General features: G+C 39.5%; 1 protein-coding gene across 3 annotated transcripts in view; it reads right to left on the bottom strand.

Annotated features, from left to right (window-relative positions):
* The window catches only part of CDK14 (cyclin dependent kinase 14), a 263,591-nt gene that overhangs the window by 160,376 nt on the left and 86,072 nt on the right, over positions 1-17,143 (bottom strand). For all 3 annotated transcript variants that reach the window (XR_014176838.1, XM_081971698.1, XM_081971699.1), the window contains one exon: positions 15,721-15,800. Coding sequence is in view for 2 of the 3 variants with exons in the window: in XM_081971698.1 (XP_081827824.1) it covers positions 15,721-15,800 (80 nt within the window). In the remaining variant the exon portion in view is untranslated. The remainder of the gene's footprint in view (positions 1-15,720; positions 15,801-17,143) is intronic.

Here is a 17,143-nt window from a genome sequence, read left to right as displayed (position 1 = left end):
CACACATTGGTAGAAAAATTATTAAATATGAGAAAATGGATGCAAAAATGCCATGAAAGCATTTATGTGATATCAATGGTGAAATGGTAACAGTCTGAATTGATTTAGTTGAAATACATGAATATCTGTTGCAATAAATATAATGATTGTATATAAAATGTCCATTTTACAGAAATTAGAATAGGGTAAATGAAGAATAACATAAAAAATAAATTTTATGCAATAAGAAGAGGTTACAAGAAAATGTATGATGTAGAGTTATACAGGTTATGTATAGACATGTGCAGCAAACTGCCAAATCTCAGTAACCTATCACCTCAACATCTATGATGTCAACTGTTTATTAGAACCAGGTAGTACCAGGAACCTTTAGCTATGTGAAGCCTCTACTCTGGCTGGGATGGTTTTAGATATTGACAAGTAAAATGTACCAATATGATGCTGTTGCTACCCCTGCTTTTGCTTTGCTTGTTGAAACTGTATAAAAGCCAAATAAACTGTGTAAGGCAGACAGACATTTTGGACACCACCTGCTGTGATGGATTTCTGAGACGTACATCTGGTGCCGAAACCCGGGACCAGGAAACCCTTCGGGGGAGCAACAGCCAACATACTTACCTCCCGTCTGGAACAGACCCCAAGGTGCACCAATCGTCCTATGAGACCAATCATCCTATGGGACCCCTCATCCTACGGGACCCCTCAGAGGTAGGTATGGGTTGCAGTCTGTCTCACCACCAACAAGGGAAGCTGGTGGGAGAGATAGGGAAACAATGTCTTTGGATAGGACATCCGGGATCTCAGTGCCGTCAAGCAATAGAAAAATTTGGCTCTAAAGTTTTGGCAGGACAACAATTGACCACAAAACCTTCGCCTGATTATGATCAAGTAAAAATTCTTCCCCCCAATTATCATCTTTAATTGGACTTTCAGCTCCTCATGGAGTGATTAATTTTTCTGCTTCTCCACGGTCAGAGGAACAATCAGCAAAAGAGGGGGGGGGGAGAAAGAAGATATGTTTTCTGTCTGTTCACCTAAATTGATTTCACAAGATCATGAAGTAATTGGCTTAAACAATTGTTTTTGTTTTCCCTCTGATCAGGAAAAGTCTGTCTTCTCTGTGCCTGCCATTTTCTCTTTCTTTTCTTGGCCCCCCTGATCAGGAAGAGTCTGTGCCTGTTTCTGGCAAGCCTCAGCAAGCCTTCTCTAATATCCGGCAAAAGGCTACTGAACTATATCCTGATTTTGTTAACAGATGTGTTAAAACAACAAATAGATAATTCTGAGGCTTAGATGGAGTTGTTGATGTTTTAGCAAAGGAAAATGCTACTTCCAAATGCCGAAGGGCAATTATTGGTCTTGGGAACAATCCTGATTTGGCAGATATGATTAAAGTGTGTCAAGATATAAGAACAGTCTCTTGCCAAACTAATAAATTGGCAGCTGCTTTATCGCAAGGCAGCAAGCCTCAAGGAAAGTTTTACAACTATGGTAAACCTGGTCATTTTAAAAAGGAATGTTGAAATCCAGGGGGGAGTATGTCTGCAGCCTCCAGCCCTTTCCATCAAGGGTCGAAGCTAAAAGCAAAATATCCAAAGTTATTTCGTTGGTTGATTCACACATTTACTTAGTTCTTTGTGTCAGATTTATGTTGCAAAATTGAATCCTTTTTGTAAGCATTATCCATTGGCTTTGGTAAATCATTATATGGATGATATTTTAATTGGAGCCCCAAAGATACCATCTAATTGGCTTTCAAAAATATAAAATGATTTAAGTGTTCATGAATTGCAGATTGCTCCGTGAATCTGTATGAAATGTTACAATCTTTTTTTGCTCCAGTTTTCCTTTGTTTAAACGTACACAAAAGTATTTTGCTAATTAATTTACGGCAGTTGTTGGGGACCCTTACTTGGGTTCGTCCGTATTTTTCTTTGCCAGCACATTTACTTAGTTCTTTATTTGATTTATTGACCAAAGGAAAACAGTCCGGCGATCTCATTGTGATTTTTTTCTGCAGCCCTTGCCACAGTTCAAAAGATTAATGAGATTTTGAGCATTCTATTTGTGAATCGTATATATTGTCAGATAACTCTTTTTATGTTTTTTTTTATTAGTAAACTGCCTACAGGAATGTTAACTGTATTAGAAGACAAAAATACCCCATTCCAAAATGTTTTAACCTCGGGATGTACCCGAGTTTGTTGAAGAAATTGGACTGATTTGATTAATATTATTTTTTCCTATTCCAGAAACTGATTTTCAATTTTATTTTCAGAATAACTTATGTCTTCAGTGTGCTTTAACTGACTATGTGGGCTGTATTTCATATCATTTGCCTAAAGATTCTCGGCTTGGGTGTTTAATGACTTTCTTTTGCTATTTGTCTATTGCTTTCGTTTCTCTGCTTTTGCAAGCTTTTACTGTTTTTTCAGGTGGAGGGTGAATGAGAGGAGCGATTGCTTACAAGGACTATCTTGAAAGTTTCCTACCCTGCAATACAGTTGTTCCTGCAACACTTAGAATTAGCTGTTGCTATTTTAGCTTTCTAAATCTTTTCTCAACAAGCTTTTAAACTAAATTTCTGACTTTCATTATGTGTGTCAACTTATTTTTGATTTTCCAGGAGCTTACATCACATCCAGGATTGATTCTAATCTTATGGCTTTGTTTTTTAACTTGGCAGCAACTATTATAAGACTGAAAGCATTTATATGTTGTTTCTTACATATGTAGTTCTTTGTTTCTTCCAGGACCTCTTTCTGAAGGTTCCATTTCAGCAGTTGTTGTTTATGTTTTATTTACTCTCTTTTCAGATTCATTTTTAATCATTTTTTTTCATCGAAATGTCAAAGGGCTGGCACAAGCTTGCCATATTCCACTCAACCAGGCCAAGCAGATTGTTTCATCTTGTCCCCAATGTTCTGAGGCATTCCCCTCAGGGGGACAAAGAAGTTAATCCCTGTGGTTTGGTCTCTAATCAACTCTGGCAAATGGATGTCACCTATGTTCTCTCTCTGGCTCCTTGGGAATATATTCATGTTTCTATTGTTACCTATTCAGGAGTGTTTTGGGCCACATCTCAACAAGGAGAATCAGCTAATCATGTTATTTCTCATATTTTTCAGCTATTATTATTTTGAGTCAATTTTTCTCTTTAAAAACTGATAATGGCCTATTTTTCATTGGCCTTTTTGCAATTTTGTACAAATTGGACCATTGTTTTAATTCATGGACTTCCTTACAATTCCACAGGTCAAGCCATCGTGGAATGTGGTAATCAGTCCTTTAAGGACTGTCTTCACAAACAATAAAAAAGGAGGGTTCTCAGGTACCCAATAATTTGCCATACCCCAGTTTGGTGTGGGTAACACAACAGGTTAAAAAAGTTTGTTTGCCTCCCCCTCTAGGGGGATGAGGATATGCTGTGCTTGCTTCTATAGGTTTTTGTGGATTCTAGCATGTAGTGTTCGTCCAGCTAAGGATATAGTGGTACCAGTCCCCAAATCCAGTTCTAGAGATGACCAAGGTGACTCTACAGACAGCACAGCGGCCAATACGATCTTGTCGGACCAGCCGTCCAGTGATGTGAAAAACCCTGACCACCAGCACAGGCAGTGTTGCAACAACAACATGTGGAACAATCCCCCAAGAACTTATGCAGTGCCATTTTTGCCGTTTTAACTGCCAATTCCTTAGTCATCATTTATGTCTGATTGTTAACTGTTTCTCTTTAGCGACAACAGCTGCTATCATCCCACATGAACACTCATTTGAACAGAGACTGAAGCAAAAATCTATGGATTCAGCTAGCTAATATCACACAATGATGTCTTTTGCTTATCTGAATCATATGACATGGAAAATTTGCTTTCTACATGCTTGGTTCCTGTTTGAATCCTGCCTGCAGCAATTCAATACTTCACTGGTTTGAGCAGATTGCTATTGAATGAAAACTTTAACTATAAGACTATATCTAGTTGGGGGTTGATTGCCTATGATCCGCCCCCTGATGCAAATGCTTTATATACTTCAATAATAGCAGTTCTTGAACATATAACGTGTGTAAAAGTAGTTAATTGTACCTCTTCAAGTAAAAAGCCTCACTGTCTTCATATTAGTTCACCTGCTTTAAACTGTACAGCTTTTGATGAGATTTCCTTTCACTTTGCTCATGTTTGGCTCTTGCAAGGATGGTTTTTTTTACATGTAGTCAAGAAACTTTTAATTATATTTCTGCTAATATTAGTGAAGCACAATGTTGCCTTAGCCAGTTAATTCCTGTTTTGCTTTCCAAACAGCAATTTCACTCAAGCCGTTCTTGACATGGAGTCACGCTAGATAGCACTTGTGACTCTGCGATAGCTTTGCTTAATAAAGTAGAATATGTAGCATTGGCTATATTTATAATGGGTGTGCCAGCACTTGTTGCTTGTGCTTATTTTAATGTTAAAGCTGTTGTATGTAATTTGGTAAAAATAATTATTACTACTTTTTTAAGCTATTTTAGTAATTAATGTGTTGTTTTAATCTTTTAGATGAATTATGAACTATCCAGCACCAGTTTAATATTTTTCACAATTTGGCCTCTGATTTCAAAATTGATACTTTAGGATCCTGGTGGGAAAGCTTTTAGGCTTGGTTGCCCACAGGTTTATTAGGAAATGTCCTACGTTATTTAGTTATTATTTGTGCTGTTTTGATTAGTGGGTGCTGTTTTATTCAATGCCTTCCGTCTCTTTGCAAAATATGTGTATCACAGCTTTTGCCCTAAAACCCTCTCCTGCATTGCCTCAGGGTCAAGTATATGCCCTGTATAAACAATTACAAGGATGTTCCTTTTTGATTATGATCTTTTACTAATCCCTCTTACGATGCCTTGTCTAACAAAATAAAAAAGAGTGAGATGTAGAGTTATACAGGTTATGTACAGACATGCGCACAAACTGCCATATCTCAGTAACCTATTACTTCAACATCTATGACCTCAACTGTTTATTAGAACCAGGTAGTACCAGGAACCTTTAGATATGTGAAACCTCTACTCTGGCTGGGATGGTCTTAGATATTGACAAGTAAAATGCACCAATAAGATGCTATTGCTACCCCTGCTTTTGCTTTGCTTATTAAAACTGTATAAAAGCCAAATAAACTCTGCGTAAGGCAGACAGACATTTTGGACACCACCTGCTGTGATGGATTTCTGAGACCTACAATATGAGATCGAATAAGAAGTGAAAGAATCAGGAATGAAATAGGTACTGAAAGAATGTGGATTGAATACTAAAATCACTAATCAAATATATGAAGTGTAAGTGTAAGTAAAAGAAGAGAAAGATCAAGAAAGTTGTGATGAAACGGAAATCAGAAATTTAAAAACAAACAAATAAACAAAATATAAATTTAATTTATGTAGAGATCTTGTAGCATGGTTAATTTGCAAGGAGATAAAGATTTGAAAGGATGGTATCGGTATAAACTAGATTTACCTACCTTTCCTTTTTCTTAACCTCCTACCTTTAATTTAATTACTTACTATCAATTATGTTTATTTCAAAGGTATCAAAGTGATAGGAATATAAGTGTAGACAATGTTACAACAATAAAACAAAGATATCTGACTAATCTTAAATGAGTTGTCTAACAACTGATTAATAGATTGGATAGTTTTAATCCACTTGCTGAAATGAGTTTGAGCCTTTGTCTCTGAATATCAATGTACAATAGATAAAACGCATAGGTATAAGATCAACTAATATAAAATAAAATATGAAGCAAAACTATTTTTTACTAATGAACATAAAACAACACAACATCCCATGGGTTAAAATAGAAATAAGCAACTTTGCAATTCATGATAGATAATTCTTGCGTATCAAGCAATTTACAATTTTGGAAAGCATGGATATCTAAATAGCTCACTAACCATCCTCTGTAATGCTAGTGCCAGACTACTCTTATTTAGACATTCTTCCTAGAAATAACAATTTAAGGAATTTGGAGAATGGAAAGCTTAACAGAATATGCAGAATGAGACATTTATTTATAGGCAAGAAAGCCATTTGTCTTAAAGAAATAGCCAATTAGGAGATAGATGTATAGATCTGTATCTATAAAAGCATTTTAGTAAGGAACTAAATAATTTTTCCCTTTGCAGTTTTTAAAAACCTAAGTATTCTTTCATTAATTAGTTCAAAATGAATGTTATTAAAAATTTATTCCACACATTTTTAAAGAGCCATTACAAATAATGATTAATAAAATATGTTTACAAGTTGCACTAGAAATCAATACTTTATTTCTGCACAGAAATTTAGCTAAGCTATTTGAAATTGCTAATGTGCTATAATTTTAGTTGTATAAATATCACTTTTACTCACTGCATGTCCCTATCCATATCTAAAAATCTCAGCAATTTAATAAGGTAAGGTAGAAATAAACCAGGAGATAGGATTAGGTTATAAACTAAATAAATATAACCACACATCAGAGTTGTTGAAAACCAGCAGTTATGGGTTAATGTGAAATAAGAACTCATACTAAGAATTTTATTAGAAGCTTGTTATGTAATGCTAATTTAACATGGTTTTTTTTAACTTGCAGCAAATGTAAAGATTACCAGATGGCTCTGTTTTAATTTAATTCCCCAATGAGTTTTGAGCAAGCATCCTAGCATATGATGCAATAGTCTAACATTAAAATAAATGCTTTTCTGGTCTGCTTATATTCAAGTTTGTTACATTTGATACACTGCTTATTCTAATGTCATACTATTTAAGCAGTTAAAAAGTAATGTTTGAGAAATGGAAGGAAATACATATGTTTCATTCTTCCTACTGAGTATCAGTAATGCTCGTTTTAACAATTTTGCACAAAGATTTAATCTCAAGTCTTGATTTAATTGCATGTTATATTGAAACCCAAATCAGTTGAAGATATTTGGATTGTTATGATATATAGTATTATAGATCTATGTATTATATTCTACTTTATAGTAGTGACCTGCTATCATGTGACCACATTTTACAATTATTGTAAAATTGTAACCCTAACCAAAGAAGAAAGTCCTATGAATGGATTTATTTTACTATATGTAAATACGTCTTCATTGTCAGATGCTTATTTATACAATTCCTGTAAGATAAAGGCATATAAGCAACCCTGAAGTCCATTTGATGTTTCGCAATCACATTTCTTCATATTATCTACCTAATGTAGAGCTCTTTTAATCAGGGACGTGCTGTCAGGGGAGGCAGGGGAGGCAGAGCCGCACCGCTCTCATCATGAAAATTTTTTTAAAAAGGGAAAAGGGGAAAGGCACTGAGGAGCCTTCTGCACATGTGGTCGGGAATGGGAGCGCTCCGTGCTGCCCTTCATGTTGACTCAGGAGTCAGGAAGGAGGGGAATGGGACCATGTGTTCAGGAGGCTCCTCTAGCCTCAGCCTCCCTCCTGCGCACGTCCCATTCCCCGCCTTCCTAAATCAACATGAAGGGGACCGCGGAGCGCGCTCCGTGGTCCCCTTCATGTTGACTCAGGAGTCAGGAAGGAGGGGAATGGGACGTGTGCAGGAGGCTCCTCTAGCCTCAGCCTCCCTCCTGCGCACGTCCCATTCCCCGCCTTCCTAAGTCAACATGAAGGGGACCACGGAGCGTGAGCTGCGGTCCCGTGGAGCATGCTCCGTGGTCCCGCAGAGCGCGCTCGGTGGTCCACTTCATGTTGACTTAGGAAGGCGGGGAATGGGATGTGCGCAGGAGGGAGGCTGGAAGGATCGTGGAGGAGGGATTGCGCAGTGTGAGCCACAGTCCCGCGGAGCGTGCTCTGCGGTCCCCTTCATGTTGACTCAGGAGTCAGGAAGGAGGGGAATTCCCCTCCTTCCTGACTCCTGAGTCAACATGAAGGGGATCATGGAGCGTGAGCCACTGTCCCGCGGAGCGCGCTCTGCGGTCCCCTTCATGTTGACTTAGGAAGGCGGGGAATGGGACGTGCGCAGGAGGGAGGCTGATGTGGTCCCATTCCCCTCCTTCCTGAGTCAACATGAAGGGGATCGCGGCTCACGCTGATGACGTCACCAGCCTCACCAGCCATAAAGCTCACCGCATGTCACTGCTTTTAATCAGTACAACACAGAATGTACAGCTCCCGCAGAAAAACACATTAAATTAAAAAAATGAATTCCTATAAAATCTAATGCCCTGTTTCCCCGAAAATAAAACCTTCCTGGATAATAAGCCCAATCGGGCTTTTGAGCACATGCACTAAAATAAGCCCCCCCTCCAAAATAAGCACTCCTCGAAAATATTGCAACACAGCAGCAGCCATGAGGTGACCACGCTCACCTCCTCCTGCACCTCAAAAATAATAAGACTTCCCCAAAAATAAGGCCAAGTGATTATTTTGGGGGTCAAAAGAAAACAAGATACTGTCTTCTTTTAGGGGAAACATGGCATTTGTGTATATTTTAAATGCTGTTGAATTTTTATTTCTGTTTTCATTTACACTATATTTTCTTGAAAGGAAGAGAATTCTGATTTTATAACAATTTTCTCTTATACAAGAAAGAAGATAAAATAACATTCATCATACACATATACACACACAAATACAGTACACATTCAGTTTCCCCATCAATGCAATCTAGGGCTGCCAGTTCAGGTGAAACTGATCCTGGAAATTCCTTCCCTAACAATAAAAAGTGCATGTTACCAATCTATATACACTCAAAGAGAGAGATCTGAAAATTAATTGCCTTTAACATAGAAGGCCCAATTTATAAATAAAGTTTCAAGATAGACATATATCAATCTTTATGACACACTAGCCTCCCTCTCATAGAAATACAGCAACACACTTCTCTTTCCTTCTTTCAGAGGAAAAAGCAGAAGAAAAAATGGATTAAGATGAAAAGGGAAAAGACTGAAAATTAGGTAAAGCCCAAAACAATCAATTTAATAAAGCAAAATTAACCAACTTTTCCTCTTTCCCTTATTGAACTCGAAAGAAATTGTTTGAGATCTAACAAGTGTTTGTTTTTTAATATTACTTTAATTTTTAATATACTATTGTTATAATTTATTGGAAGCCAAAAGAAATTGTACTTAATCAACAGGACTGAGATGTACCTCATCAGCTGAAAGACAAATTGGGAGATGGGAATTCAATTCTAGTCTAGAAACAAAACTTATTGTCAGAACTTTATAGTACCAAATTGAACTTAAAATAATCATCCCTGATTATAAGCTTTGAATAGTTAGATAGTATTAATAATGAATAGTATTAGGGGAAACGGTTATGGCTACAGGAACAGCACAAGAAAAAACATCATCTTTGTTTTGAATGTATCTGTGTATACTCAAAATACTAAATGTCTCTCATCTTTTTTGTGGATAGCACAGATCACAACTTACACCTCGACATGTTTACATAATATTTACCAGTCTACTTATCAGAGTGAAAATTGATTCTCACAGTAGGAAAAATCATGAAAACTTTCATGTTCATTGTTCTGAATTTAATCCTGAATCTGAAAGGCAAAGAATGTAGTTGCGTAGCTAAGGCTACTGAATTACCTGCATCATTCCTGAAGATGTTAGATTTGTCTAGTGTGAAACATATCTCTGTTTAGATTATTGCAATGTGTACCTTTGTATACCTATAAACTATTCACTACCAGAAAATAAACACATGTTTTCTATGAATATAAGAAATCCTTCCCCATGTCCTCCTTCCCGGACCAGAAGTATCTCTTTAATTGCCAAGCTTGTAATTTTTAAAACTGATACCTGCTAGATAATACATTTCTGATGAAAATAAAATAGCAGTACTTTGAATATCCAATATGTCTTTTTATCAGTGAAAATTAGACTAGTTAATTTTTAATTTATTGAAATTAATAAATTACCTTAGTGAAAATACAGTCTGGCCAGATTTGAAATTTTTTTTGAATTATAACTTTAGTCTGTAAACGTATTTTATAGACTAATCCATATTACGTAGCACGGATATACAAAACAGTCCAGCTTGATACTCTTCGATGTATTGGAAATTGTTGTGTCTGAACCAAGCAAACACAAGGTGTCAATCAACACTAACCGAATGCCGGGATTGGCTAATTCATGTAGGCGTCACCAGAGGGAGCTAAAGTTGTTCTGATTGGTTGACCGGTTTGACAGCGACCATATAAATAGCTGTCAAACCGGAGCCCCTGGTTCTTTTCTCCCTAATTTTTTTTGGGATCTGCTTCAAGATGGTTATCTCCCTGTCGTGATATGTCAATGCTTGCCCCCTTTGTACACCCAGAATTATGTCTCTTGTGCTTTTCCTAAGAAATTTGATATGAACCTCCCTGGGTACATTGTGTGTTCTGGCATATGCTGAATTCACTCTATAGACCAGGTCTATCTCCCACTACATCTGTTGTTTATCTTTGTGTATATATTCAGCTAAGATATTAGTCATAATGTCCCTTATATTTTCCCCATCTGCTTCTATAACATTTTGAAATCTAAGATAAAAGGACATTCTCTCAAACTCTGTTTTCATTTGTTGGGTATCAAGTTCTTTGTTACCCTTCTGAAGAGCCTCTACCCCCCCCTCGCCTCCGCCACCCCACCCTCCACAAGGTCCAGTCTCTGTGAGTTCTTATAAATTTGGACTTGATTCTCTTTAATTTCTTCCTTCATTTCCTTTAATTGTTTCTTAATTTCTTCCTGGCCCTGTATGAGTTGTTGAAGCATTTGCTGCAAATCCATCTCTGTACTCTTAGGTTGCATCAGTTCTGTAATCTTTGACTGTGTGGCAGGACTGGATGTTGCAGATGTCGGTGCAGAGGTAGCAAAGCCAGGTTTTCCAGGTGGTGGTCTTTTTGGAGACATGGTTTATAAAACAGAGAGATCAGTCAGTGTAGAGACTGGACAGCTGGAGAGGTAGAGCAGGCAGATGAGTCCAGGAGGCAGAAGATCCAAACAGATGGGAGTTTCTTTAATCAGTCTAGCAATAGAGAAAAATTTTCTCTCCAGAGGGTTCAGAAACTAGCAATCCACAAGAGATTCTTCTGGGTGACACGGAGACAAAGACCGGAAGCCTGAATTTTAAAGGTGGAGTCAGGTTTCAGAGTTCATGAAGACAACGGAAGTGTGCCATCTTGCCCTGCCAGCTTTGGGCTCAGAGGCATATCAAAGTTTTAAAAGTTCAGAAAATTCTCAGTTCACCCATAGATTCTGGAATTAAATCCAGTGAAAGTCACTTTTAGAGGGGTGAGGCATCATTAGTTGGCTCTCTCCCCTCCTCCTTCCCCTGGGGGCGAAAGCAAAATCTTCTCAAGCCGCTTGTCCAAGGGGGAGGGGAAATCCCCCTCCCTCTAGCCGCACCTCCAGCAAAAATCCAAAAGTTTAGCTTTTAAAGACGCTGAAAAGTCCATCAGTTCAAAAGAAAGGGTGTGAAGAAAGGAAGCACCTCACCATACCGCCGCTGCTTCCTTCAGTATTGCGTTGTCCGATCGGCATGGAGCGAAACGCAGGCGCGCCCTCCGAGACTGCTCCCCGGTGCCTAGAATGAAGCGGAGCAGCCCCCACCAGCCGCCGCCGATGCCAGGGCCCTCCGCGAGCCGTTCCCTCGGCAGGACGCCTCTCCGGGGCGTCCTGTGCCCCCCCAGAAGCGGGGGAAGCCCACCGGGAGAGCGGGAGCGGGCAAAGGACTTGCCCGTCGCCGTAGCCGCCGGAACCGGAAGTCCCGGAGCCCCTGGTTCTGTTCTTGTCATTGCATAGTTAGTGTTCAAATAAAGCTGTTACTGTGACTGGACCGCCTCAGAATATTAATTTAATATTAGTACATAATACTGGTGACAAGGAGTTAGCTAACATCCACACAGAGTTTCCTGTTTAATAGAGAGTGATATCATACCACAGAATGTCTGCTATTCCGAGTTTCGCCCCTTTCTCTGCTCAAAAGGAGTCATGGGAGGCTTTTCTGGAAAGGTTCGAATGTTTATTGCTGGCACACGATTTTGTTGAGGTGTCAGAAGAAAGAAAAAGGGTTTTTTTCCTCATTGCTTGTGGGCCAGAAATGTTTACTATGGCCAGGGAACTATCTGCTCCAATGCCTGTTAACACCGTGCCGTGGGATGTTTTGATTACTAACTTAAAACATCATTATTCCTCCGCTCCATCTAAAATAGTGAGAAGACATGCCTTCAGACAGTGTCTACAGTGGGAGGATGAATCAATTTGCCAATATGTGGCCAAACTGAGACATGAGGCGATTCCTTGTAATTTTAAAGAACTGGATGATGCTCTTGTGGAGCAATTTGTATGCGGAGTTAAGGATTTTAGATTACAGCGCCGGCTATTAGCTAAACCTGAATTAACATTACAAACAGCTGTTGATGAGGCTAGAGCTGCGGAGCTGGAAGAGAAATCTTCCGCCCAGATTCACAGTAGAATCAGTGAGGCCACTCCACCGTTTTTATCTTCCTCCGTTAATCAACAAATAGGACAAGACATTGATGATTCTGATGACCTTCAGCAAGTTGGCAGAGTTCAATCAAAATTTTCCCTCAGAGGCGAGCCCGCCAAAAAAACAAAATAATGGCTGCCTGAGTTGCGGAGGCAAGCATCTCCGTTCGAACTGTCGTTTTAAACAGGCTGTGTGCAGGCGTTGTGGCCGCCTAGGTCACATTGCTCTGGTTTGCCGTGCTAAATTACAGGATCAGGTTCGTCACAGCGACCGGACCCCTGGCAAACGAATCAGCAAGCCTTCACAGACCTGCCATAATGACTGCTCTGCTGTTAATAGTGACGAATTTAACAACGAATGGATCGTTCAATCAGCTTCCGAACAACATACAAGCTCACAAAAAAAAAAAAATTACTGTTCGCATTGAGGGCAAACCTTGCCGAATGGAGATAGACACTGGATCCACCAAGTCAATCATTTCATGGCCTTTTCTGCAGCAATTGATTCCATCGATCTCCAAGCCGCAACCTTCCGCCTGCGTGACTATCAAGGAAACTTAATTCCCGTTTTGGGGGTAGCTTCTGTCCACACCGAATACAAGTCCTTTACAGCACAACTTCCTCTTGTGGTAGTGGCCAAACCTCTGGCTATGCTGCTAGGTCTCGACTGGTTCCAGCCCCTCGGTCTGTCCATTGATGGCGTGAACTCTGTATCCAACATTAATGACTTTGAGACTTTGACAGCTGAATTTTCCGATGTATTTGATGGCACTTTAGGGCAAGCCTATATCTTTTAATCTGGACCTTAATGTCTCCCCTATAAGGTTAAAGCCCAGAAGGATTCGATTTGTCCTGAAATCCAAGGTTGAGGCTGAGATCGATAAATTGGTAGCTCAGGGATTCTTGAACCAGTTGAATATGCGAAATGGGAAACCCCTATCGTTATCCCAATTAAGCCAGATGGGTCCATTCATATATGTGGGGACTATAAATCAACCATCAATAAGGTGCTGAATTCACACCCATACCCTGTTCCTTTAGTGAAGCATCTTTTGCACTCATTGGGAAGGGAGTGTATTTTTGCTAAATTAGACATGGCCCAGGCTTATCAGCAGTTGCCTGTGGATCAGGCTTCTGCTGATGCCCAAACTATTGTGACTCACAAAGGGGCTTTTCATTGCACCAGGCTGCAATTTGGGGTTTCTGTCGCCCTGGGTCTTTTTCAAAGTCTTATGGAGCGGTTGCTCCAAGGACTGGAGGGGGTGGTTCCGTATTTTGATCATGTGTTGATTGCGGCCGACAGCCGAGCGGATCTCATTGTCAAAGTGCGGAACGTCCTATCTAGATTTAGATCTGCTGGTCTTAAGCTTAAGCGTTCTAAATGCCACCTGGGAGTTTCTTCCGCTGAGTTTTTGGGATTTTTAATAGATAGTAAGGGAATACATCCTACTACCAGCAAAGTTGAGGCTATACATCGGGCTCCTACCCCCAAATCAAAGCTTGAATTATAAGCTTTTTTGGGGCGCCTAAATTTCTATGCAATGTTTCTTCCGCATAAATCTTCTGTAGCGGAACCATTGCATAGACTCCTTGATAATTCGACTGCTTCGCACTGGGGCCTGAGGGAGGCTAAAGCATTTGAAAATGTTAAACATCTCCTTACTTCCTCAGCCGTCCTAACATAATACAATTCTAAACTTCCGTTAACCCTGACATGCGACGCTTCCCCCTATGGGATTGGAGCTGTTGTAGCTCATCTGTTGCCATCAGGGCAAGAAGCCCCTATTGCATTTTTCCCCCGAAACTTATCACCTACTGAACGTAACTACAGTCAGGTTGATAAGGAGGCTTTGGCAGCTGTGGCAGGCGTTAAACGTTTCCATAACTACCTGTATGGCCGCCATTTCCTTCTGGTGACAGATCACAAACCCTTACTGGGAATCTTATCTGGTGATCGTCCCACACCCCCTATCCTTTCTCCGAGGATGCTGAGATGGTCCGAATTTTTGGCCGCTTTTTCCTACAGGTTGGAGCATCGCCCAGGAAAACAGGTAGGACACGCTGACGCGCTGAGCTGTTGTCCGCTGCCGTTAAAGGCACAGGATCCAGCGCCAATTTGCCGTGTATTGGCGGTGCATGAACTTCAGTTACCATTGACTTGATATCGCAGCGCATACCCGCCGGGATCCCATCCTGACTAGGGTATTAAACTGGGTTCGCAGGGGTTGGCCGGATGAAGGATTAGATAGTGTATTTGTTCCCTATGGGAGGCGGCGTTTAGAACTGTCTATTATACAGGGATGTTTGCTTTGGGGACACCAAGTTGTAATTCCCGGGGCTCTTCGAACCCAGGTGTTACAGAGGTTGTATGAGGGCCACCAAGGAATCGTATACATGAAAGCCCTGTTCCTGTTACTTGTCCTAGCTTCTGCCAACCTAGCAGTTTGAAAGCGTGTAAAAATGCAAGTAGAAAAATAGGAACTACCTTTGATGGGAAGGTAACAGTGTTCCATGCGCCTTCAGCAGTTAGTCATGCCAGCCACATGACCACCGAGACATCTTCAGACAGTGCTGGCTCTTCGGCTTTGAAACGTAGATGAGCACCGCCCCTTAGAGTCAGGAACAACCAGCACATATGTGCTAGTTTACGTAATCTTGGTTGGAGCCAAGCACTTCTTATATCCTCCCTCACACATTATTTTAAACCTTATCTCCTCTTTTAATGCAAGCCACATTTCTTTCCTTATGTCCAGTAGCATCAGTTAATAATTTGGATCATGTTGAACACATTGTTTATTTTTTTAAAAAGTCAAAATCTTATTACTTCATATTATCTTTTAAAATGTTCTCTTTAGTACACTTTTAGTGACTTTAATTAATAAATAAACAATCATCCTTGGAACACTGCCAATTTAAAATTATTCTGGATTTTGATTCTACTTCTCAGCAGCAGTCCTGTGAACAGAATATTCTTAATGTGAACTCCCACTGGCATTTCTACACCTCCACAATTGCATACATGCTGTCATGTATACCTGATACCAGTTCCTATATAAGCCATCCACTGAAAACAGTTTTTATTTTATAAAAACTCCCACACATTAGAGTGGTTTTGATTTTTAAGTAGCAATCCAACTTATCCAAGGACTGTACCCATATAATTTGAGAAACATAAAGACTCTTCAGAGTCAGCAAGAAGTTGAAAAGAAGATGTCTGCTGTAATTACAAAAAGGAGGGAGATAAAATTGAGAGCCAAATAAAAAGCATACCTTCTCTGATAGCTGTAAAGGGAGTACCTTCTTCTTCCTGAAGTCTTATTACTTTCAGTGCTACTAACTTTCCATTAACTCTGGAATAAAAAGACCAAAATACAATTATCTCAGCACTTTAATAGACTTTTCTATTTGCAGCACTCAGTGCTTCTTATGATTAAGACTCTAACCATTACCCTTCATAAAAACAGCACATTATCATTTTAAAACCATTTTCTAGAATGTAATCTTGGGTATTTATTCCAATTATACTGTGACATTTTATTTGATGGTTTAAACTTAAATGGACATTTATCATTTATTCCCATCCAAAATAGAAATAATGTCTACATAGGCTTTTATTGGCCTCAGTAAGCTTGTTCTCCAAAGTACTGAATTAAGACGAAGCAGATGTAGGAATTATAGTTGCTTTGTTGGTGCAATTAAACTAAGGCTCATGGTTCATCCTGACCCGAGTTTAAAATGGCAACATCCATCAAACTACATCATTTATACTTTTTGTAATTTCCTGGAAACAGAACAAACTTGTTTACTTCTTTTATAATTGGTAATGTTTCAGAACGTATTATTTTATGGTGAATTTTTTTTTCTGTTTTGTTTTTGTACCTTGCACTTAATGTTACACTATTTTCAAAAAGTGCAAGTATGGTTATTATGTTGCTTTTGAACTTTTTGTACTTTTAGGTTATTCATTGGTAAGTAAGGCAAAACCAAAAGGATATTTTTATTTGTATTCATAATAATTTTATTTTAAATAATTTTAGGTTGCTTCATGGCATATGCCTATGCTGTGTGCCTCTGCTGTTATTTCCTATCTATATATCAGCCAGAAAGAGAAGATCTTATGGGATCTTATGAATTTAAAAGTCATGGATAAACCCAGAGCATCCAGAAGTACATCAGTAAAATGGTACCCAAAATTGAGTTGCTGGGAGAATGTCTGTGGAAGCAACAGACACATGGGGTGACGATCAAGAAGAGACAGCAGCATGGCAAGATGGGATGTAGTGTCAACAGATAGCTGAGGTACCAGATATTGGGAAATCATATCAATGGCTGGAAAGGGCTGGACTGAAAGAGGCAATGATAATAGGAGGCCAAGAACAAGCACTAGGTACCAGATCCATAGAAGTAGGGCTTAATTGACAGGAAGGCATTACAGAGAGTGATCAATTCGGCACAAGTAACTGTTCGTTGCCCTCTAACACCACTGGATGACATCACCAGGTCTCGCTGCTTTAGCAGAGTAAGGAAGATACTCAGAGATGATTCACACCTGGGTCAGTGTCTCTTTGCACTTCTACCATTGGGCAGACATCAAAGCATAGCCAGCCAAACAAATAGGTTTAAAAATAGTTTCTATCCTTGGGCTGGCAGACTGTTAAACACAACCACAATCACTCTAAGCGCACGCAGGAAC

The sequence above is a fragment of the Natrix helvetica genome, assembly GCF_964273705.1.
Source record: "Natrix helvetica genome assembly, chromosome: Z".
Lineage (NCBI taxonomy): Eukaryota > Metazoa > Chordata > Lepidosauria > Squamata > Natricidae > Natrix > Natrix helvetica.
Note: the sequence above shows the minus strand (reverse complement) of the source record. Positions and strands in the feature narration are given on the sequence as shown.